This window comes from Seriola lalandi, unplaced genomic scaffold (genome assembly GCF_002814215.2).
Source record: "Seriola lalandi dorsalis isolate HSWRI2012SDOR001 ecotype SW California unplaced genomic scaffold, Sedor1 jcf7180002053531, whole genome shotgun sequence".
Lineage (NCBI taxonomy): Eukaryota > Metazoa > Chordata > Actinopteri > Carangiformes > Carangidae > Seriola > Seriola lalandi.
Window position 1 is genome coordinate 60,450 of NW_019524084.1, and position 25,617 is coordinate 86,066.

Sequence of the window (25,617 nt, forward strand, 5' to 3'; positions counted from 1 at the left end):
GGAAGAGCATTTGCCCTCACTTCACAAATGTAATCCACTCGCTTCAGGCTGTAGTTCTTTGACCCATGCAACAGTACTCCTGAGGAGCCTCTTTCATCATCGCCTGGCGTGAGTGAGGGGGAAAGGGAAGTAGGAGGCAGAGAGTCAGAAAGAATAATAAATAAGCACCGTGCGCTGATTGATCCTGATGCTGCATTAGATTCCTTCTAATGTGTCATTATGCAGCATCTTTTTTTCTTCTTGTAGCCTGAGGAAAACGTCTACGCTGACACACACAGAGCATTTTCTACATACACAGTCCTGTTTATTAATGTCCTGTTTTGACCATCTATCCTCCCTCTCTCGCTCTCTATCTCTCTGTCTGTCTTCTCTCTCTCTCACACACACACACACACACACACACACACACACACACACACACACACACACACCTAAATTGAATGCACACACCACCATGGCCATAAAATCTTGCCGCAATTTCATTGGCTGAGGCAGAACATCCCTTGAACCAATGAGCGCACGGGACAGGTCTGTGCACTGGTGGCCTGGTGAAACTACTCAGTGACTGAATCCTCTTGGTCATGTGCATGTACACAACACAGACAGACAGACAGACACAGACAGACACACACACACAGACAGACAGACACACACACACACACACACACACACACACACACACAGACACATAGACATAGAGGGCAGATGAGGGGAAGTGGGACATGTCTGGCATACAGATACTGTCTCAAAGACAAAGAGGGATACATATATTGGGGGGGTATGACATCACTATTATTACTACTGATTGCTTGACTCTGTGCATGTGTGTGTGTGTGTGTGTGTGTGTGTGTGTGTGTGTGTGTGTGTGTGTGTGTGTGTGCTCTGTCTTCCGTCTGCTCTGTCTCCTCCTATTCTCCTTCTCCTCTCATCATCAACCAACCAGTCATCAATTGACTCCTCAATGTCAGCTACCATTTTTCTCCCTTCCCTTGCGTCTATCTCTATACTTCTCTCTCCTGTCCTCATTTTGCCTCCAAATTGTTTATTATCAGGGTCCAAATCTTCATTATATGCTACTCCATCATTCTCCTCCCTTTGTTTCTCATAGTCACTAGCTGCTTTTAAGCTTTTTTGTATGATATAATAATTATTTCTGCTTTTCTCTCCTCTTATCCCATCTCCTGCCCTTATCTCATCCACCTCCTGTGCCTCCTCTTTCCCGCTCCTCCACACCCTCCTCTTCCTCCCTGCTCTTGCACGTTGCTTCCAGCTCACTGAGTAATAAGTTTCTCTGGGCTGGCGACCAACCTGTATTCCCAGCAAGGGAACACACATTCATGAATCAGCTGTGTGCTCTGTCTGTTTGTAAGATTAGATCTGCAGGGGACACAAAGGTAGCCAAAGAATTGATGGAAAAATATTGAAGTGTAAAAGAAGAGATGTAGGATAAAAGAGGGGAGAAAGAGGTTGGATGTGATAAATGTGGGTATGGTATGTGTGTTATTTTGTTATAAGTTAATGACGTAACCTAAACTTTTCCAAGTTGTGATTGGACGATCAAGAGACAACATGTGCTGCAAAAGATGTGAATGATAGGATAAGAAGAGGTGGGCACCCACTTACCACACACACACACCATGAGGTTACATAACAATTGAATTCAATCATTTTGTCAGTTTGCATTCTCCCTTCCTGTCAGTGAACATTAACGTCACAGTTTGACATTCTTTTTATTTTTGCGAAAGAAACACCCGTTCTAAAGGCTATGACTGCAGTTACCCTGACATTACATCACTGCCTTAGTGGTTGCATCATGGGAGCGGACTGGATTGGTGTTTGGACTGACGGGATGAGGGTCACTCGTGTCACTCGTGTCACTCTTGTCAGAGAGTGTGAGCAGTGTTTGCATATGTATGTGGAAGACATAACAACTTGGCAAACGTGCTTTTTACATCACTGTTTTATTCACTTGTTGGTGCCTCTCTCTTGTAACGCACCCTTTATAAAAACATATACAGTATATACATATATATATATATACATATATACATTCTATCATTACCTCTTTATATGTGACTTTTTAATTGTTTATTCTAACACAGGATTGAAATTGGGTACCTATATAAGAGGGATTCACAGGAAACAATACATCCATGTTTGTTTCCAGCTGTTTGCTCTATCTCCCAGCTGGCACCAGCCATCAATGTAACACCCCAACGTTGGCTAACTGACATTGTGACGTGTAGCAGATATTCAGCAGATGTTTAACAGACATTGGGTTTTTGTCACCATACCTCACAACAAGTTTGTCGGTATATGTCATGAGACATTTGGTAGATGTTGGATTTTGTTTGCTTAACAACACAACTTAAAGGGGCTATTTTTAAGTTTTTCTTATTGCTACATAGCCAATGTTAGCATTAACAGCTGTTTACTTATCAGTCAAGAAGAAATGTTGCAGTTTCAGTATCAAACGTCATTCCTTTACTCTCCAAGAGCCGTCTCCAGTAGTGGAAAGCAACACAAATGCAAACTCTATCACATCTTATCTTCAACTGAAGTTAGCATGCTAACCAGCTAGCCCCGGCCCGCCTCAACACTTTCCGATTCCGACTCACTGCACCCTCCGATCTGCTCTGAAGACGTAGCACTGTTCAAAGGGTGTATTACAGCTATTGTCAGTATTCTACATTGGCATTAGATGTTGTCCTGACAATGAATTTTGGTCACTGCTTACATCCAACCACATATCAACGTCTAACAATGTTAGTGGCCAGCTGTGTGCCTGCTGGCCCCACAGATGCTTTACATTAAAAGTATTTAATTAGCAAGAGGTTTTGAAGTAGTCACAGGAAACACAATGTAAATGAAATTTCCTTCTCAAAAATGCATCTAAAAAACAAGACTGATTATTTTCAGCATATTTCATGGTTGTTCAATCGTATCAGTCAAACAGCTAATAAAGCATAGAATTTCATTGTAATATCTATTTAACACCTCACAACCACCCATAAAAATCTTCACATTATTTTACAAGGTATCATTAATCCTCCTTATGTGCCAGATGGGGGATGGTTTGCCTCACAGGACGATTCAATGAGTCATAAAGTTGAGACAATCACAGGAAAGTAACTGAGAGACAATTTATTTCACCTTTCTTTGTACTGGCACTCACTGAGGATAAAAAAATGGAACAAGTATTTTCAGTAGCGCTCAGCCCAAGTTTGAGTGGTTGGTTTTCAATTGAGAACAACACCTCTGCTCAGATTCTATTTTCTTTTATCTAATCTCTGAGCTGGCAGCAAGTTTCTGGTTGAAAACAGACTTTTGTAACTCTGGCATCCTGTACCTTTCTCTCTGTTATCTACTGCTTCTTATGGAAAGATTAGAAGTGGTGGCACGCACACACACACACACATGCGGCATGTTTCAGATCGTGTGGGTGTTCGCCGTAATCTTGCCACTCCGTAACTCTCTCTTAGTTCTGCTTGATATATATCAGCTATTATGTAAAGATGCTGACTGCCTCAACGTGCAAAGAAGCAGCGCTGTGCTGACTGGCTGACTGAAATGTCAAGTGCTGTCAGGAGAAGAGTTTCATCAGATACTGCAGAGCTGCAGTCACAGTCGTGCTGGCTTTATGACTTGTGATATATCAGACCGGGGTCACATAAGTCTCAGTGTATACTTTGTCCTGCGTGGAGCAGCAGATGAGTTCGCTGCACTCAGACAATGACTATAAGGAAAGTTCTTAGTTACAGGAAACTCAGTTCGAGTTTTGAGTTGAATTTTATGTAACTGAAAAACATGGCAACAACTTCTGCTGCTTATGTCAAGAATTTCTTACTATTTAACACAGACCTGCTCATAACCACAGGGCTATAAGAGAGAGCAGAGTCCAAGAAAACAGGTAAACAGGTTTCACACAGAGAGAGAAGGTGGCCGTCAGCACTTTTTCTCTCCCACTCTGTCAGTCACAAACGTAAAGCAGACAGCTGAAATATCCCAGCTGATGGAAAAACTCAGCACAATACTTCTGATGGACGGTGAGTGTTTTAAGGACGAGGTTACAGGCAAGCCGGTGGGCTGGTGTTCCTGCAAGGTGTGCTTTTATATTTAAACTGCTGCATGTCACAAACACACAACTCATAAATGAATTACATGCAGTTCCTTGCTGCAAAGAATTTGAAATTGATGTCTGCTAACCAGTAATCGGCTTCTAATTAGTGCAGTACAGCGTCAGCATTGTAACCCTTGACCAGAAGTGTTCTTACAATACATGCAGTATAAAAACTTACAAAACTGCTGAAAAACTGCTTTGTGTTTGTCTACATGTCCATGGTTATATAAGCGCTGGCAATCAGTCACAACTTGATTGTAGAAGGTTGCAACTTAAGTAGCAAAGGTCCTGAGAATTCCCGTCATGCTTCTGACGGAGATTCAAGTGAAATGCTCGAGGGACTTCAGTGTCAGTGAGAATAAGAATTCCAACTTTGGCCTGATTTTACTGAAAAAAGAAACAGTATGTTTTACCTGTGCTGTACTGTCAGAGCGTTGATGCTTGCAACAACACAGTTACACAAACTCTGTAACTGGAAAGCACTGTTTAAAATATATAAAACATTCTAGATATACAATAACAAATGTAAAGCATACACATTTGCAAAATGTATTTTACCGAAAGCACCCTCCTATTATCCTTTGTCAACGTTTTACAATAGCCATCCTCAAAGAATAGCGTGCAGCAGAACAGCTTCCCCCCTGGTGCCTGTGTGTCTACTGTCCAGTCAGTGTACTGCAGGGGTGTGGTGGTGAGCAGGGATGGAGCAGTCTACAGGAGGAAAAGAACAGACACTGGAACAGTTCAGACAATGGCTTTGGCTATGGCTTTGCTATTTTGAGAGGGCCTCCTCCACCTTTAGCCTCGCCCCAAACTTCACCCAGCCTCCTCTACCCAGTTCAGCTCTATCTTATTGGTCTCGTGCTAGCAGGAGGGTAATCTAGACAAGAGGGTGAGTCATAGAGCGTGTTCAGGACTTCTTATGGATTGAAACAGCTTCCGGGATGCTGTTTCTGTCTCCCCGACCTGCTGCCACGCGAACAATAGGATGAAGAATTGCCAGTGCCAGTTTTCGGTTTTGTGGGTCAAGAGGAAAGACTTAATTTTCTGATGTATGTGCAAACACATCTTAGCCCCAAAAGTAGAATGAACCACCAAAAACCATCTTTTTATTGTTTATAAATATGTGAACTCACCCTTATATGGTGCTGAAACGTATCCAGTATGAGAAATCCACTGTACACACGCGAACTGTAACAGCGCCCTCAGCACAGGAAGCCCAGCCTTCCGATGACAGGAAGCAGCCCTCGCCATGGAGACAGCAGTCTGAGCTGGTGTCCTACGGGTCAAACACAAGCACACAAGCACACACAAGCACACAGACACACACATACAATCAGATGCCATCTATGGGAGAGGCAGTGGGGTAGAAATCTATGAGGCGAAAAAGAATCAGGAAAGAACTGATGCACAATCCCTTCCCTGTTTATACAGACCATAACCTTTAACCACTGGAGAACACACACACACACTTTCACTCATACACACACTCAAGCCTGTGGTCAACACAGCGCTTTAAATAGACAGGAAGCGCAAAGCCTCTGTCAGTCCATGAGGAGGTGATGACCTGCTCTCTATCCCCTCTTGTCTCATTGTCTTTTGATCATCCCTGTGTTAATCCCCACTTATTTTTATTACATTCTAAACAGACTCAGGTCATGTCATTACTACTCAGTACACACTGCAGCAGCATGAAGAACAGAAAATACAATAGTGGCTGTGTATAGATCAGGAAGCTCATCAGTGAGTCAGTAGTTCACCATATGCCGTTATTTCTCAGTGACTGAGGTTGACCAATATGATGCCAGCTAATACCACAATACACTATAGTACTCCATATCATACCATACTATACCGCATTGTACTGTACCAGAGCATACTACAGTACTTCATACCATACCAGGCTATTCTATAGCACATACTGTACCATACAGTATCATACCACACTTTTAGCCCACAGGCAGACCAGCTGGATGGCAACATCATCAAACTGCAGAGTAGCTGCTATCGGACAGTATATAATACCACACCCCACCATACCACACTAGTGTACAATAACATACCGTACTAATTATGAGGTAAGCATTCGTACTGTAATTACATGTTTACAAATTCATAATGGAAGAGCATGTTATCTATATACGGTGTCCTTGAGTGCCAAGAAAGGCGCCTTTAAATAAAATGTATTATTATTATTATTATTATATACAGTAGATGTTTCAACATTATTAGTTTTGCAAATATTGGGAATTGCGTTAAATATAGGGTTAAAAAAATCCCTTCATAGCGACTATTGTTCATGATCCCGAACTTTTATGAATGTGTACAATGCTCAATACTGAAAATGTAGCTTGTCCTTCCACAGTTAAATAATATAATACTATAATAGTATAAAAGAGAAAACCCGAACTAGTACATGGTTTAATGCAAACATATTGTGAGTGTGACTGGTGATGTTAGAAAATGCTAGATACTTTCATTCTTGTTTTTCTCTGCTGCTGCTGCTGATTTACTGATCACATGCGGGACCATTAAGCCTCCAAATTAGTGTAAATTATGGCATGAATAATAAAGGTGATTGTTCAGTTAGTGTGTTTTGGTTTGCAAAATATCAATATTTCAATCCATATCCAAGCGATGTTCGGTGTGTGTGGTTGCGTGTGTGTCTGCATATGTATTATAGTAACCTTAGTCTAGTGTTCATTCATCCACATTAAAGGGCGTACACACATCATTTCCTCCGGCGTGTTTATACTCTGGCTCCACACTGACCCGAACCTTATACACACTTTCCTCATACTCCCTCCAAACCAAAACCAAAACATTTACCTTGTTCTCCTCCTCCACCCCTCCCCTCTTTGCCTCCCTCCTACGTCATTGCACGTAAACAGCTGTACATCACTGTTGGCAGTGACGTCAGTGCTGTTATTTGTGTTCTGAGTCGTTTGCAATGTGACAACATGTAGCTTAAGAGACAAGTTAATAATCTATTGGATGTCAAGGAGGAAAGACCATGATTTGGAAAACACGTGCACTGTCACACTCACCTAGACAGTCTTATAAGTATACACTAACTAACAGCCAAGCACAGACATTTATTAAAAGATCAAATCAATTCCCACATCTTCCCTCACCTTACATGGGAAAACACAAGCTCGCAGTAACTGCACAAGCAATAGGTTCAAAGCATGTCAATATTTTTGTTATTGTGTAACCCAGCCAATCAGAACGGACCAGTGAGGGGGAGTCTCAGGTCAGTCAGAAGGAATAAGGTCAATTGATTGAAATCCGTGTGTGCAAAACATGTTTAATGCTGTGTCAGTGTTGGTAGATACTGTGGAAAATACAGCAAAAAGCCGTTTTAAGGATGATGTGACAGCATCTTATTGTTGCATCAGGTCTGGAAGAGGAAATAGCCCCTCATGCTTGTAATGTGAAACAGCATACATATTATTTGATAGAGTACCAACTCTGAGTCAATCCACAATCTTGTAAATAGAAGTGAGTAATTTGACCTTTTCTTTTCATTCTCTTCCCTTTCTTACTCTTTGCCTTCTTCACACACACATAAACACATCCCACTGTTATGCATACCAGCACAAACAATGAAATTAGATCCAAAACAATCACAGACAGCTTTGTTCATCGTGACCTCCCACAGGAAAGATGTGTACAGACGGACTACACCACATTAAACCACAGTGAACCGTCACTGCTGATTTGCGGTTGCAAATGGGACTTAACTGGCTGTACTGGCAGATACATCTGAGTACTGCATATATCAAAGATGTATGTAGAAAAACAAACAATCGTAAGTTTCTCTCCAGCATTAAGTATCAATGACGGAATAAGCAAGGTTGGGGGCAAAAATACCTTATTATTCATCGAGAGTTTAACATTCAAAAACTCTGCGTGATTAGAACTGACCTGGCAACACAGACAGCACACACACACACACACACACACACACACACAAAAACCCCAAAACTCTGAAAGTCAACTCTGATTGGTGCTCAGATGTGTACCTCCTATTACCCCCCGCCCACTTTGAACAAGAGAAAAATAACAACATACAACGACAACATACCTGCAGAAAATTCATATGAGAAATAACCAAAGCTATCGGACCTCACCACACATACTAATTGAGAAAATATGTTTTGGGGCCTTTAAATATTCATTAAACCCAATATTACACAAAACAGTCAATTAACCCTTAGCCTTTAATAACCTTAACATAATGTTATGTTATCAGACTGACATGAGACCATGAATACTGAAAACATAATTTCATCACAGTGTGGCCATTACAGGTGTGGAGAGTTAACCAGGTGACTGAGTGGCAACACCATCCTTATCCAACCAATAGCAGTAAAATGAAAAACAGGTATCATTTGCTCTGGCTTTGAAACTATCATGTGACACCTGAGCATCAAGCATGTCATCAATAATTGAGGGGAGAAGAGCCAAATATCACAGTAAAGCCTTGCAGCTCCTCTAAACTGCAGAATAGCTGCTATAAAGAGCTTAATCCAATACAAAGTTTAATTCATATTAGTAATATTATTTAATATACAGTTAGTCTGTGAGCCCTGTAGCGACCATTTTGATTGTCACAAAATTAATTGTTGACTAGGTCGGTTTTAAAGAAGAACTGTTGAAAAAAGTGCCCAAGACTTCAGTTCGTCACTCTTGTCTCTGTCTCTGCCGCTTCCTTTCTTCCTGCCTGCCTTCCTCTTCCCCTCCTCATCTCCCCAGCTCGTCCTGTTGTATCCTGAGCTCAGCATCCCAGTGGGCCAATAAATGGCTGGCCTACGGGTGTTGTGAGGCCCCGCTGTGCATCTACACAGCTATCTTTCTATCTGTGCCTCTCTTAGAGCATCTCTTTCTCTATTTCTTTATTTAATCCCACAGTTGGTTTCAGTGGCACAACTGACAGCACCCTAGGACAAGTGCTCTGCTTCCCTTTCAAGCACTCCTCAAACAGAGGGTTATGCAATACACACACACACACACATACACACACACTCACTGAGGACCAATGCACACATACACACACATCCAATTAGCTGAGAGGAGAGGGGAGGAGAGGAGAGGAGAAGATCAAGTCTGTATTCTGTACAAGCTCTGAATTCGATATGGTCTGCCACACACTGATAAAAAAATATATTATAATAATAAACAACTATGAAGCTAAATTAAACTACAACCATTCAGTTTTTTCTGGAAACTATTTTAGTACATATTCCACAACCACAGAAAACTCACAACGTCTGAAATTAATTTTGCAGCCTCATTAGTCCTGATCCCAAGGTTATGATCCTCTGTTGTCCAAAGAAGCCATTAGAACATATCAGTGAGTCATACCATTGCAAGAGTTGACATGATCCTGCATTATGATTAACACGGATATTATAATTCATTTTTGAGTATATCCTGTCCTACGGCCCACAGTGTACTCACTAAAGCATCAAATATGTATTAATCCGCAGCATAAAATAGTCCGCAACAAAGTCATTATTTAGAAATGTTTGAGTAACTTTTGCCAAAAACTACAGTGCCCAGCTGTTGGGAAATTGATGAAGTTTTTTTTTAAAGATAAAACTACATATTTGTGAGCCATTTAAAAAAAAAAAAAAAAAAAAAAAGATTTTTGTCTTAAGAAGGAACAAATTGAATTGGGGCTAAGTGTCACAGGAGTAGTGAAGTCAGTACTGACATTATTGAGAGATGTAGTAGAATAGGAAACAGGATAATATAAAACAACAAATTTTATTCGTAAGAGCTGGTTTATGGAAATAAAATGGAAATAAAATATATTTAAAGTTGTTTCGAGTGGCCACACTAGAAGGTGGAGTAAAAACCTGCAGAGAAGGCGAAGATGCCATATTTTTTTATAAATAGGCGTAACAGATCATTTTACAGACAATCTCTCCAGGGAGACATTCATAGTGTTGCACTTGGTTGTTCACATTAAAAGTGAAAGAAATAGCCTCGCCTCTGCACAGCTGGCCAATCACAGCATGTAAAGAGGGCGTGAATGTCGGATCATTGGTTAAGGAAAGTTACAGAAATGGTAGGACACAGACACACACTATCCAGAGCTGAAAAGGTGTTGAGGGAGGGGGGGTTTCTGACACTATCCGACTAGCTGACATGTATTTCAGAGGGAGCATAAATCCTGCTCCAGTATAAATACTTTATACTAATACCTAAACTATATTGAAAACTTCCTGCTTCAGTACTCATCTGCTTTGCCTCTCTTTGTGTCAATGTACACATGAAGTGTTATAATTTTCAGTTTGATATGATTTATAGTAGAATTTATGATTTTACAGGTTATTCAAATTCATTACAACATTTAACTGAGTTCCATGCACCATCCATCTTTCAAGAGTTATTACCAGTGAATGGTGCTTGATCCAATAGAAATAAGCAAAATGCAAACTGAAATAACCCATTAAACACCGAATTTGTTATTCATAGTATAAGAAATTACTATTGTCCTGGGGTTTACCAAATTTCCTATGAGTAGAGAGCTTGTGAGACACTTTACACAAGAGGAAAACCAGCTTTCATCATATCAGAATTCACAGTCCAGAAAGCGAGCATGGGACATAGGCTCATTGTCCGCCTCCAAAGCAGTCACATTTGTGATGATGTATGACTAATTAGTGAAATTAAGTCAAATGTTTTTATTGCCCCATGGGGGTGTTCAGTTGTAGACTGAGTACAAATGTGTGTGTGTGTGTGTGTGTGTGTGTGTATTGGCGTGTGTCTCAAGGCCAATGCAGCTGAAGAATCCCCGGAAAGTGTCCCTTTCTCTGCACACTGAGTCAGGAAATGCAGCGAGACAAGGAGCTATTGTCATGAAAAGCTTGAACAAGCCGGCAAGGAGTGAGTGTGTGTGTGTGTCTGTGTGTGTAAGGTCAATGCACTTTTAAAATAATACTATTGAACGGTGTTTAGGTGGAGGACTCCACAGCCTCCACTGACCTTGGAACAATTTCATTGGTAAATATTAGGTGTGTTAAGAAATTATGTGGCCTACAATTTAAGTCATGGGATGGACACAATATTAGAGGGAAGGGTAAATGAATAAAAGAAAACTGATAGGTAATAATTTACTGCTTGGATAATTAAAAACTTGAGTAATGTTAGGAATTTCCATGTGTTTATGTCCCATTGTTACTTATTTGACGAGGGATCGATGTTGTCAGACAGAGCCCTGGTTCTACTGTCGGTCAAAGACAGGAAACAAATGTAAACAGGCGGCAAGGTCACTGGCGCCTTTTTTGCCATGTGCCAGTAAGGGTCAGTCACTTTTTGTGTAGTTAGGTGTGTGTTTGATCTTTTCTGGCTCTTTTCCCAGAGGTGGTGTGTCACCAGCTAACCAATAGAATGTCAGGAAAGGGTACAAGCCTCAAAAACAAAAGATGAGTGGGGTGTAGAGACAGATGAACGCTCAGAGGCAGGATGAAAGAAGCAGAGGAAGGGAAGGGAAACAGGCAGATAACACCTACTGTATATGAGATGGGCATAGAGACAGAGAGCAGATGTAGGTGGGTGGGATTGATGGAGACAGTGGGTAGCACTTTCACTTTATTCCCCCTATTCAGAACAAAACAATAAAAATAAATAAATACATATATTATTTGAAGTTACAGTTAATTAATATGTTTGTTTTTTTTTAAAAACTCTGAACGGATTTTCTCATGTGTGCATTTGATATTAAATAGGATTACGGTAAGTTATGTGATACTGTGTTATCAATCATACCTTAACTCTTTATGGATGCTTCATAGATGAAGTTATAATTGTGGACAATGCATTATTAAACACTTTAAAATGCCATCATATCAGCATTTAACTATATTATAGTGTGATATAAAAATGCATTGTTTATATACTTATAAATGCTAAATAGCAGGGTTAAAGTAAGATGTGACCAATAGCTGTAGATTTCTACATCTTTATCTTGTGTCAGATATAATCCTCATATAGGGCCATCAAATTTCAGCTTCATATGTGCTTTGTCATTCTGTCGCCATCTGTTTACACACACCATATATACATATAGCTCTCTCAAAGTTTCTTTTTCCATCATTTTTCTAATCTCCTATCATATTTTTATAGGCACATAAACTGAACAGTGGGCGGATTGGGGAAAAGGCTCAGGCTTTAAACAACAAAAAGATTGAGAGGATGTTTTTTAGGGTGAAACTGAAAAATAACACATTGGCTGGGAGACAAAGTTTGGTATACTCATATATATAAGCACAATTTTGTGTATGTGTGAGTGTGTGTGAGTGTGTGTGTGTGTGTGTGCAGACAAATGCTCACCTGGACAATGGCCTGAGGAATCAGAGGCCAAACTGGGCCATCTGGTCCTACAGCCTGGAAGTGACCAGTCAGCATTAAGTCTTCAACTCTCCCTCGCTCCCTGTCTCTCTCTCCTCCCCGCTTTATGCACACACTCATCCACCCACGCACTGACAGACAGGCCTCGGCTCTGTGCAGTCTCAGCGGAGCTCTGATGGCCTTTGTGAAGCAGCCATGCTGGAGGCGACAGGCCCGGCACAATGTTCCACCATGACATGTTGGCTTCGTTATTTCTCCATTCAGGGGAGGACTTGGTGTCATCCTTCCCCCTGTGCGTGGAAAATGAAATCAAGCTTCGTGAGCCTTTTTCCAGTGAGACACCAATGCCATGAGGTATATTTTTAAAAGATCTATTGTACAAAATTTGAATAATATATTCATCGGTATGCAGCAGAGAGGACCTTGTACGGCTGAGTGTCTTTTCTGGTCAAGAAATGTTTTGTGTGTGCTGCCTGCAGTCTTGTGTTTTCCTGGCTGATATGAAAAATGTTGGTTTGACTGGACTTGTAAACCCATCACAAAGTTTGTGAGTAAATTAATAGTTGGTACTAACTAATTTAATTCTCTTAGCTAGTAAAGTGTTAATGATGTGTAAATCTGTTGCTAATGATATCTAACCAAAAGCAATCAACTCCACATTATATGGCATCACAAGCTAGCATCACTAGTCATCGTGGCTAAGCTAGCTAAACAGTCAGTAATTGTATGGCTGGCTTCTTCACTGTCCTGTATTTCTACTCATGTAACACGTTTCTTTTGCTGCTTAGTAACTGGTTATATAGGCCTAGTTTTCAGTGACTAATTACCAGTTGATCACCATTTTCAAGTAACTTGCCCAACACTGTTCATACACATTTGAATACATGGAGAAATCTGTGTGTTTTATAGTTAATAATATTAATGTAATTTAGCATGCAAGGGAAATATCCCACTAAATACTAGTGTAACCTAACCAATGGTATTTGGTTATAGCTTTGTCATGTTATTGGCATAATGTTTTGTAATTTTGTGTAGCTTGTGCAGCTGGCCAACTGTCGCCAGATTTGTGCTCTTAGCATAATGAAAGATTGTTACACGCTTATTTTTGCAAAGATCTAAAAAACTCTTAGTTCATTTTTTTTTTAAAAACCTAATTATCTTTATTAACCAGCAACTCTTGTGTCATGCATCTGCTCCCCTTTGATATTAAGTGACTCCTACTGAAAAGACCTCCAAATATACACACCTGAAAGGTCAGCTGTCTGCTTCCATTCAAAGTCTTTAATTAAGGCTCAAAATCCAGGCCAAGCGGCCACCCAGGGCCATGGTCTTCGCACTGAATAGATCCAGCTATACTTGAAATGCAGAGATAAGAGATGCTGAATATGGAGAGACTGAAAGAGAGTGAATGTTCTTTTGTATTTGGCTGACATATGTTTGAACTAACAAAGATGGTACCCAGTTAAGGGTATTTTGTCTGTGACACATTTTCAGGATTCAAAGGGCTTTGAGAAGTCATGTGTTCCACCTCCTCCAGCCTGTATACATATGAGCCATTACTGAAAAGTTATAAAAGCATCGAACTATCATACCACACAGAAAAGGTTACTTACAACATAAAAATGCAGGGTGTAAGGAGGCCAAGGTATGGGTTTATGTAAAAGACAGTCCTCATCATGTCAAATATTGCACATAAGTAATCTAGGGCAAATCGTCCCACACTGAGCACACACACTCACATATTTCCACTCCAGATGAGTGATTACCTGCATGACAGCCTACATATAAGTGACAACATGTTCAGTATTTTGTTCCCTGGTGTCAGATGAGAGCTCTTAGGTAACCAGAGGAGAGTTCGCATCAGGAACGTTGGCCTACAACGCTCATGACCTCTCATTCTGCTGCCTACTTGAACCACTGTCCTTCAGCTGGAGAGCTGCGTACATGAACAAACATTGAGCAAACATGTTGATGTTGACATGACAACCTGAACAACTCTGAGAAAGGCCTCAGGATTCTTTCTTCAAAATGTCACGTAAATTTGGTCCCAATAGAGAAATCAGCAGGGCATCTAAAGGACAACTGGTTGGGACTCAGAGTTTTGCTAAAGGGTACTTCAGCAGACATTCTGATTTGAAGGATGTCTCGCAACACATTCATATGCCACAAATATTCAATAACCACCCTTTCTCACTCATTGCAAATGCATACATTTCTATGACCTTGCTCACACATGCATATACGCATACACACATACATTCAATCCCAATGCAACAGCATTCATTTTACTGTTAGTCAGTGAAGGATTTTCAAGATATTATACTTTTTTTGTATTCCTTCTTTTCTGGACTCTTCTAGTATTTCAGACTGAGCTTTGTATCTACAAACGCCCTTGTGTAAACATCTAATATTTCCATGCTGACCTGGTTTCTCTATATTGTTTACTCTGCTGGGGTTTGACCCAAGCTTTTGTGTCCTCGTGTCTGCATTAGATACACGCTGCTATGCAAACGTCTCTTATGGAAACAGCCTCGTGTGTACACATCCTCTGCACTGGAAATTAGCAAACAGTGCTGCAGATGGACAGCCTGTGCTCAATGCAGAGACTATGAGAAGGTCATTCTTCCTCAGCAGTTCATTAGTTTTGATGACAAAGGTGGATGTGATAGCATGCCTAAACTGCACCACAGCTCAGTTTAATCTCTTCAGAGCTTCCTGCACTTGTTCCTGTATTATGGTACTGAGAGAATGAGCTACTAACTAGCTCTTCCTAAATGGGTGTGGAGGATTCCCAACGGCAAAATACTAGAAAGATAATGAGAGGGGAACCACTTCAAGATAGAGGAACTATTTATTCAAGCATGAATCATTGCTGCCTTAGGATTCTATGGCCATATTTAGACAATAGGCAACACATTTTTAAATCCGCAACTGCCTGGATCAGTAATGTTCTTTTGAGCTCCTGCTAATCTTTCAAATGTTTTTGTGAAGCCCAAATCTGCCGTAATCGTTCCTCTAAATTGTAATGTGGTTTTTCAGGTACAATCCTGTAGCTTCCACCTACTTCACTCCTCACCCGTCATCCTGTCTATAATAAAACATTTTCTTATCTCAATGTCACTTTGCCATCAGGAGTAAAAGGGTGGTTTGGCACCATTTCAAATGCAATATCACGCTTGCAACAAAAACCTTTTGAGCGATTCAAACTATTTTTGCACTGTGCTCCATTTTACACCAAATAATATCATCATACCTTTGCTCTTTACTGTTTGGCACAGAATATACAGGATCGACTGTCTCCCTTTTTAATTGTTTGTTGTGTGGAAGTAAAAAGAGCCAAAGTCCTGCCCTACTACTTTTTTAGCTGTTCAAGGGACTTCCCATGAGTCTTTGGCATACATGCACTGTCAAACTTGCCAGTGTAGTTACTGAATGCTGAAAAATAGTCCTGGTAGTACCTAAGCTAAAAATAACAAAGTGGTCTAATTTCATTAGGTCAGTTGGAAAAAGCCCACTGTGTCCTGTGATGTAGTTTCACAATATGGGTGACTACACTGTGAAGGTCTGCCCCAAGGTAAAAAGGGAGTTTGGTTTTCTATTACAGTATTGGTATACAAATACACAGTCCAGATGGCGTGAAGCGTAATGCTGTAATTGATATAATCAGGATAAACGCATCATTCACTCAGTTCGTCAGGAAGAATAGATCTAGGACACCATGTTCTGGCAACTACAGCGAGGCGATGTTGTCCAGTACCAATTTAGCCTGTAAGTCAAAATGTTAAATTAGGATGACAAAAACTTATCACTAACAAAATTAACTCACGACTCCAAAGCAAAGCAAAACGAATAAAATAAGTGTGCAACTTTGCTAGATAAGCTTATTACTGGAATTGAAGACAACACGCAAAAAACAGGACTTATTTCAAGTCATATTGAGTTGCAGTTCGTGATGGCTTGTAGCCAGGGTCCGGAAATCACTCACAGCGAACGCCAAAAGTGGTTAGATTCTCAGTTTGGCGAGTAAATATCAGAAGGCTATCCACCACACTGCCAGGTAAAAGTTTGCACCAACATATCCGTGTAATAAAACACTATCCTGAGAGTCTCATTTTGATTTATGAGTGCTCTGCTCCTGTCCTACTTTGTCAGAGTTTGAAAGCCAACACGCACACGCACGCACGCACGCACGCACGCACGCACGCACACACACACACACACACACACACACACACACACACACACACACACACACACACACACACACACATTTTGGCTCGTAAAAAATATGCTTGGCCGGTGAATTTTTTTCATCTTCCAGCCACATTGGCCGGTGAGTTGCAAAGTGAATTTCAGACCCTGCTTGTAGCTGAAGCAAGTCAGTATCTCTGTCTTACCACGCAATAAAATATTTTCATTTTTAAATAATTCTAGTTTTCACAAGAATAATGACTCAAATGATTATGTGTGATGCATAAGGTGGTACAGTAATGCCAATAATAGCATCTTTCATCTCATTGTTTTGGTTTAAAACCTTGAAACATCACCATTTGCGTTCAGTCTTACCACTGTTATCAGCATCGTTCCCAGTCACAGCAGCTTCAGCTGACAAGCTGTGACAAACCTCAACAACAAACACTATACACCACCTGCGCAGTTAGCTACTAGCTCTTGCTCACAGTATAACGTTGAGCAGCTAAAGAGCCAGGTATTTCTCTGAGGTGCAGGTGGAAACCAAGACAGAGTTAAAAGAGTGAATACTTGACTTACTCACCAGGTGGCTAGAATCACAATGCCAAATGAATGCTAATGTGACTCTGTATTAGCAACTGACACATTCACCTTTATAAGGTGATAGTATGTCTGTGTTTTGTTTTTAACGGTTGGTCCTGCCCAGTGGATGAATAAGAAGCTAATGCAGGAAATATCCATCCACAGGGTCACATGTACAACTGCAACTTCTTTTAAAGGTGAGCCAATCACTGGAATTATTATGAATAAATATCACGTACTTTGAACTGTATTGCATAAGGTTCGTATAAGGTCCTTATAGCCCCAAATTTGGGATCTAATGTTGCACATTAATTCATGATTTAATCACATATCATTAAAAAGTTGCATCGCCAGATGTATTTAGTTGATCCCACATATGTCTACTTTATTTTTTTGAAATTATATTTAAATGTTTGCCCAAAGCAAAGCCATTTATTAAATAAAACATGTCCCTGTTGCTGTTTAACAAGAGAAACAAAATATTGTGTTGACTTTTCCTTAATGTTTCTGCAGGAAACACTATGTGACTGAATCACAGAGTAATGTACCAATGCAACTTCTCTAATCAAATGAAAGGCAAAGCACATTCCTTTCTTATAAAAAATGGTAATTTAAGTGTTGGATGTTGTACCTGACTAATTACTACTCATCTTCTCACCCATGTTCTTGTTATGTTTTTTTTTAGGTACTGTGTGTGGCTCCAGCTTTTTGCTGTCATTTCAGACACTGCACCTAGTAGAGACCACAAACATTTGGCCCTCTGTAGCCAAGTAACTCTCTCTCTCACCCTCCAAACACAATCAGTATAGATGGGGTTTTCTTGGCTGAGTTTGCTTAACCTGCTTGAACTGCAGCATTTTCTCAGGGCTCAGCTTCATCTCAGGGCTTATCTACAACAAAACCCAGGCTGCACGCTGTGGAAAATTCCCTGAACCCAAATGTGACAGAAGGCCTTGAGAGACAGGGTAAAAAAAAAAAGTGAAGTCAGAGAGGGAAAAGGCAAGTGGTGAGAAAGCACTAGCTTACCGTGTGTGACACATGACATTCAAAGAGAAAGAGAGGGGGATAAGAGGAGAAGAAAGCCACTGCTAAAAAAAAAAAGAAGACAAATGCCACAGACGGGAGATAAGACTGGAAACCATTGATTGCTGGTTTTGTCCTTAGTGTTTCATGGAATACTTTTTTTTAATGACTCAATGAACAAGGTCACAGCCTGTGATATGAACTGATTTCAGATGTCATTGCAAGTCAAGCAATAACTGTCAAGCCAAGAATGTAAACAAAGCTATCAATCTACAGAATCTGGGGCACAAGGAAACAATGATTCCATTTCAAGTCAGGATTGGACTTTGTTCATGCGTCTGTTTTTCTCTCTTCCTCTTATCTGTCTCTATATATTGCTCTCATACTTACACTTTAACCCCTTTAAAAACAGACAGTCAAATGTTGCTGTTCGTGTTTATAATTAAAACATATAAAAGGATAATATTTCACAGTCTTACTGCACTGGGTTTTAGCCAACAGAAGAGAGAAAAGGGCTGTTGGCTATGACTGTTCTCTCCAAATACATATCAATGAGAACACCCTCTGCAGCAGGCCTATCACATCCCTGCAGCCAGCATGAAAACACATCTTTATACATTCCAGCTTCCTAATGGATACAAAAAGAAAGGATGCTCTATTTTAATTCCTCCATGTGCCCGATAAGTGAGGTGAAAGTTAAATGCTTGGTTTGGCTGAAGCCACCGGCAGTGTCCTCAGAGTCACGTACAGCAGGGTGAGACCTGCTTCAATGAGCCTTTTCCTTCTCAATGAAACATCCACAAGAGGGGGAGAGAGGGGGAGATGAAAGATAAGTCAAGAAAAAGGGCGGAAACGGAGGAAAATGAAATAATTGCTGACTTACTTTGTTCCCACTCTGTTTCTAAGATTATGATTTGGTGTGTGCGTGTGTGTGTGTCTGTGTGTGTGTGTGTTGGTGCCACACAACACGTCTCTTCAGACCTCCTAACCTGACTTTTGGGTGGTATCCATTTCATCACACGCTAAGTTGGAGGAAGGCATAGGAGTGCGCGTGTGTGTGTGTGTATGCAATCACGCAGTTTGACGCAGCACAATACCCATTCCCTAGCCAAAACATAGAGGGTGGGACGCACACACTGGCTCTGTGGTAAATGTCGCCTAAAGTACAGCTCAACAGGGGACGTGATTTTACACACTCACTGAACGGATAGGGCGCTTCCCACGTGTACCCTCCTTTCCCCAAACTGGCACGGAGGCCCAGATGAGGCAGAGTGCACATGCTCATCTGCATGCATGATCCACCGCCCACATCAGTCTCATCTCGCACTGCATTAAGTCATGATCAGATGTTTAGCACGGAGACGAGACATGTTTAATAGGGGAGCAAAGAGTGGAGGGGGTTAGTCTGCAGAAAACTGCACAAAAAGCAGGGTCAGGAGAAGATGAAGCAAGGATGACTAACGTGGAATCATTTAAATTTAAAAAGGTTTAGATTATTTCAGCATTCAACAACTGCTGGGTGCGAAGTCACTTAAGTTTACTTTTTAATAAGATTACTTTTGAAAGAGTTGTAGCTTTGGGATGTGCATCAGTTTGTGAACGGCAGTGTCGGTTCGTCCATCGGCCCGTCGGTCAGTCCTCCACTTTGGTCCAGGCTGAAATATCTCAAGAAATATTATATGATTTGCCATGAAGTCCAGACATTCATGGGTGCCAGAGGATGAACCCTGCTGAGACTGACAATCCCCATCACTTTTCCCTTTAGTGCCACCAGTGGGTAAAAAACTTCACTTATCCAGTGAAAATATCTCAACAACTACTGGATGAATTCACTCAAAACGCTGCACAGACAGATGTGGTTCAGGGCCAATGAGTCCTGATGAATTTGATGGACCTCACTTGTCACACTAGTGCCATATGTTGAAATTTGCGGTTATCTGTGAAATGCACAGCTCTTGATGGATTGTTGTCCCAATTCGGTGCATTAATCATCCATAAATTGGAATAACGGATCCCTTAAGTTTTTATCCAGCTCATCATGTCAAAATGTAAAATTTCTCTAACACTTTGGTTTACAACCAAAAAAAACCTGCAAAAAGGTTCAGCTGTACTGTACTGCACAAGTTAGCGTGCTGCAAAACAGCAGCGTGTTATCTTTAATCAATGTGAGCATGTTCATTTCATCACTGTGTTTTCATGGCAGGCGTTTCAGACGGTCATACAGTTCAATCGGCTTTCTCTCACTCCCATTTCTCTCCTCAAACATGTTGTCCAACCACCAAGACGGGACAGTTTGACATTTAGTCACCCTTCTTACGTCAGCAGGTCAGACATTTAAAAAAACAAAAACAACAACAAAAAAACCTCAATGTAAAACAGTTACTTTTGAGTACATACTGTAAAGTTTGTGTGACGTAAAAAAAAATAAAAAATCTATATCTATAACAGATTAAGGCGTAAAGGATGGTGAGACATGAATAGTACAAAGTGTATTGATAAACATGTGAAACGTTGACTTCTTCACTTTCAAAGTGAACAGTGATTTGTCAGCAGACCTCTTTTCTTGTCACAGAATTTGACATCTGTCTTTTACGTACTGACATTGTGTCAGTACAACATCAGGAGTTACTGCATTCCGCAGACGAGAGTGACATAAGCCAGACTTCAAGAGTAAACAAAAACACATGGATGATTCATGTAGGGTATTTTAATTTGGGGCAACACATGTATGTGTTACGAAACACTTATTACATGTTTTGTTCTGATGAAACTCAGCTACAATTATTTTGTTCTTGGGTTAGGTTAGCTTGCGACACACATCATAACTCTCTTTGTGTTAACCTGCTTCACAAGAAACCTTTTGACTTTTCTATTAATATTATAACCATTTTACTTTCTTTCAGAATGACTGTCACTTCCTGAACTGCTGTGTAGGACACAAACCTGCTGTATAAACTTTGAAAGGATGTTGGATTAAGTTTCTGTTCCTTAAAGTCATAAATCGTGATTTGGACTTCTTCACTTGAAATGGGCAGGATATAAGCTTTCACTTGATCCGGTTTAACCTTGTCGGGTTTGTACTTTTTCTCATTTTGAAACCAAAAACTACTCCAAGCATTTCATCTGCTCAGAAATAGAGGATTGTGGTACAAAATATTCAGCAAAGAACAAATGATAGAGGTATAATTTTCTAGTGTTTTACCCAGTAATATATTTGCTCCTCACTAAACATTCCTTTTGGATCTCTGCTAGTCATCTGTACTGTTGCAATGTGACTTTCTCTGACTTTTGTATTCTACAAATGTGACCTAATTACAAGCTTCAACAATCCGAGAGAGCGTGAGAGGAAATCTGTCCCTGAAATTCCTAAGAGCTGCTGACATAGTCTGATGAATGTCATGATTAACTGCAAAAACATCCCTGTACCTGCCTCAGAGAGAAAATGTTCCTCCAATCAATACCTGCCTCTGTTGCCAGCTTCCTCCCTTTCCTTAGTGTTTGATCGTGATACTCTTCACCTCTGTGAAGAAGTGGTAGGAATCCTTCCCCCCTTCCCTTCCCACACCAGAGTTCTTCATCCCTCCAAAGGGCAGGTTCAGATCTCTCACCAGCCAGCAGTTGGTCCAAACTAAACCCGCCTGTAACCGCTTGGCCACCCGGTGAATCTTCCCCACGTCTCTGGACCACACGGTGGCCGCAAGACCGTAACGCACGCCGTTACCTTTGGCAACGGCTTCATCCTCTGTGTCGAAGGGGCTGACGCAGGTGACGGGGCCAAAGATCTCCTCCTGCATGACACGAGAGCTGTCAGATATGCCCGAGATGACTGTGGCCGGCATGAAGTAGCCGGAGCTGTTTTGCTCAGGCAGGTCCAGCTGCTCAACCCCCTCACCACAGTGGACGAGGCCACCTTCAGATTTGGCGAGTGCTACGAAGCTTCGAACCTGGGAATCAAGACAACGAGGGATCAACTTAGAGGATATGAGTATTGAAAACATGTCTTTTCAAACGGAAAACTGCTCTTTCACAGCATCTCACATATTACATGTATATAATCACCTTTTCCAGGTGCTCTTTGCTGATGAGAGCCCCGTTGTTGTTGCTGGGGTCAGAAGGCACACCGGTCTTCCACTTCCTAGTTGCAGCCACAAACCTTTCCAGGAACTCAGAGTAGATACTCCTCTCTACATAAATCCTACTGGTGCACAAACAGATTTCTCCCTGAAAGCAGAAAACATGGAGAGAAGATGTTCATGCTGATGGATCAGGACATTGTTTCCATGCATTTGTCTCATGATAAGATGGGCTTTGAGCTCCCCCGTGTGGACAAATGGTGCCACTGCAGCCTAATCACATACAGACGTAAGAGTTCATACAGATAATAGCCTTCATTTTACCGACATTAGTAATTAGAATAAAAACAATATTTATTCATTCTTTCAAAAACAATTTTGCTTGAGAAAACAGATAAAGACTTTGGACAGATTCGAATACGCGCTGCTGGCCTTTTGTTTCTTTGTTTCCTGTGCGTTGAAAGTCATTAATCATGTCACAAACATGACACATACAGAATAAGCGCAAAACTTAAATAAAGTGTAGAGACCTAGCTTTTGACAAATCCACTCTCAGGACAGAGCCTCAAGATGAGGAAATCAAGCAGGACCCATTAGGACCCACCCAGTTAGACTCTCAATGGAAAAGTTTGACATTTTGTGAAATATGTTTGTTGGTTTTCTAACAGAGTTAGATGAGAGAAATGTTTCACTTTTTGTCTGTATGATAAATATGAAGCTACCACCAGCAGCCGGTTAGCTTAGCTTAGAAAACTTCAGGTGATTTTACCTGAAGTTTTAGGGTTTAATTATAGCAACATTAAAGGTAATTATAAGCTTAAGGCAGAGGAATAAGTCTAAAAAAAAAAATATTAATGTAACACTAAGAAACACTCTTTTCTCACCTGATTGGAGAAGCTGGAGCGGACCGTGGTCTCGATGCACTGGTCCAGGTCTGCATCAGCAAAAATAATGGCAGGGTTTTTACCTCCCAGTTCCAGTGAGAGCTTCTTACAGTAGGGGGCGCTCCGTTCTGTGATGCGCTGGGCAGTTGCTGTGGAGCCAGTGAAGGAGACCAATGGGATGTCAGGATGGCCAACGAGGGCGTCGCCTGCTCTCGGACCAGTGCCAAACACGATGTTGACTACTCCCGGAGGAACGCCTGCAGAGGCAGAAAGAGACAGCCATTAATGTATCCATCATTAATTTATTATTGTTCATTTTTCATAAAGGTATAGAAAGTACAAGTAAAAGTTTTTTGATAGAAATACTTTAAAGTGAGTTTTGACAGTGTGCAGAAACCAAGTAATGGAATATGTCATTGTTATATGTAATTATATGTGAAGATCTTCATATTATGTTTACGTGCAGTAATGAATGAGAGAATCGCTCTAACTTCTGCATATGTGCGTCCATTGCTATTGCATTGTGGGTGCTGTGGTCCTACCAGCCTGCTGCATCAACTTGCACATCATCCAGGCTGTCACGGAGGTCATCTCGCTGGGTTTGGCCACCACCGTGTTTCCCGTAGCGATTGCTGGCGCTATCTTCCATGTCAGCAGGTACAGGGGGAGATTCCAGGGGCTGATCAGACCGGCTGCACACACCACAACACAATTTAAAAACACAAAAAACACAAATGTATCATTTGCAGGTCCTAATGTAAACACACTGAGTGCTCACCCACTCCCACAGGACTGCGGATGGTGTAGTTGAGGCAGCCCATGTGGTCCATCTGGCTGCAGTCGGTGGTGTGGTGGAGCACCGATGACGCAAAGAAGCGGAAGTTGTACGCCGATCGGGGAATATCCACAGTCCGTGCAAATGTTACTGTTTTACCTGTAATTTACACCAAGGAAGTTCAAGTGATGAACAGCAGGGGATAACACAGCACTTGTTTACACATTACTGGAAAGAAAAACACCAACATAACAGATAAACTATGCAGCAATGGTGTTTGTTGAAACACTGAGCAAACACTTTTTGTTATTCTATAACTATCATCGGGTCTGAATGTGCCTTTCAACCACACTTTGCGTCCATGACAAAATATCCCCAAAAATCAAATGTCCCCAAAGTACAGAATAACTCCCACTGTTGCTCATGACCTCTTGACCTTCAATCTTGTGTCACCAAAAGGCCTACTACATTATTTGGTTTTACATTCTAGACGCAACATGATATCAGCTGCAAGGGTTCGGGCATCCAGTCGTGCTTAGGATGAGTAACCACCTTGTTTATACTGAAAACAGACCAGTTTTGACCCACTCACTTAATCCCACATGACTGATTAATCTGATTGACTCTTGGTTTGATCCAAGAAGTGTATCATGTGTATCACGTGTATTATAAAACACCTTGGTCTCTGGACTCAGCTTGGGCAAACTCCTCCAGGTGGGCTTCGATCAGGTCGGCCAGCTTGTTGAGGATCTGCGCTCGCTGCTGTGGGCTGCGGGCGGACCAGTCGGGGAAGGCCTCTTTAGCTGCTGCCACCGCTGCATCCACCTGCAGGAAGTCATGCACAGGGAGATAAGCATGCTGTTCTGTGGGACTTTCAGATTGTGTTAAAGGATGGAGTGTGTTACGCCACACTGCGCAAGCAGTTCACGATGTGGGGGTCACATACACCAAAGGGCCTCAAGATAAACCTTGGGATTAAAGGGCAGAGAAAGAAAAAATGCTGCTTTCGTGTGATATAGACCTACTGGATACTTTCACCTCTTAGGACCTCCTCTGAAATCTGACCTGGAGGAATGTGTGTTTGTGTGTGTGCATCACATCGGCTGAAAACTTTGATTTCACTTAGTACTACAGTAATGCTGATTATTACATGTTTACTCTCTATAATCTTACCACTGTTGAGTACAAAATATGAACGTTTATGGAGTGTGTTTAATATGTTTAATCATTACTAGACTGTTGACTCTGCAAAGAGCAAAGGTGCTTCCCTCTGAAACTGCGTTTCAAATCTGAACTAACCTTCACCTACTTTATATTCAACAAGAATATGTAGCACATAGAAATGAATTGCCATGCTCATTTCCTTTTGACCATTGCAAGTACAACTTCACCCAAGGGCTTTCAATAAAATGCCATCCAACACAATATGATTATAAATCTTTATGTTTATGATGGTTATTTAAAGGAGTGGACAAAAAATTAGAAACACAACATGAAAAACATTAACTCAAAAACAGCTTCACAAGGGAATCCAGTCATACTAGATTTAAAATGATCTCAGATTACAACATATGCCAAACACAGGACAAATAACTACAAATATTGTGT

At 41.0% G+C, this 25,617-nt stretch overlaps 1 protein-coding gene and 1 long non-coding RNA gene across 2 annotated transcripts in view; both read right to left on the reverse strand.

Moving 5' to 3' along the window:
* Positions 1-3,129: 3,129 nt before the first annotated feature.
* Positions 3,130-13,036, reverse strand: LOC147819431 (uncharacterized). The gene is made up of 4 exons (XR_015436920.1): positions 12,464-13,036; positions 11,644-11,731; positions 5,257-5,399; positions 3,130-4,831 (listed from the first exon to the last, which is right to left on the reverse strand). It is a non-coding gene; the product is annotated as an uncharacterized LOC147819431 (long non-coding RNA).
* Positions 13,037-20,966: 7,930 nt separating this feature from the next.
* Positions 20,967-25,617, reverse strand: part of aldh8a1 (aldehyde dehydrogenase 8 family, member A1) — a 5,024-nt gene continuing 373 nt past the window's right edge. Inside the window, exons 2-7 of the mRNA XM_087172630.1 lie at positions 24,687-24,920; positions 24,013-24,168; positions 23,777-23,926; positions 23,235-23,491; positions 22,337-22,498; positions 20,967-22,221 (exon numbers count right to left, since the gene is read on the reverse strand). Of these exons, the coding sequence (XP_087028756.1) occupies positions 21,769-22,221; positions 22,337-22,498; positions 23,235-23,491; positions 23,777-23,926; positions 24,013-24,168; positions 24,687-24,920 (1,412 nt within the window). The 3' untranslated portion in view covers positions 20,967-21,768. The remainder of the gene's footprint in view (positions 22,222-22,336; positions 22,499-23,234; positions 23,492-23,776; positions 23,927-24,012; positions 24,169-24,686; positions 24,921-25,617) is intronic.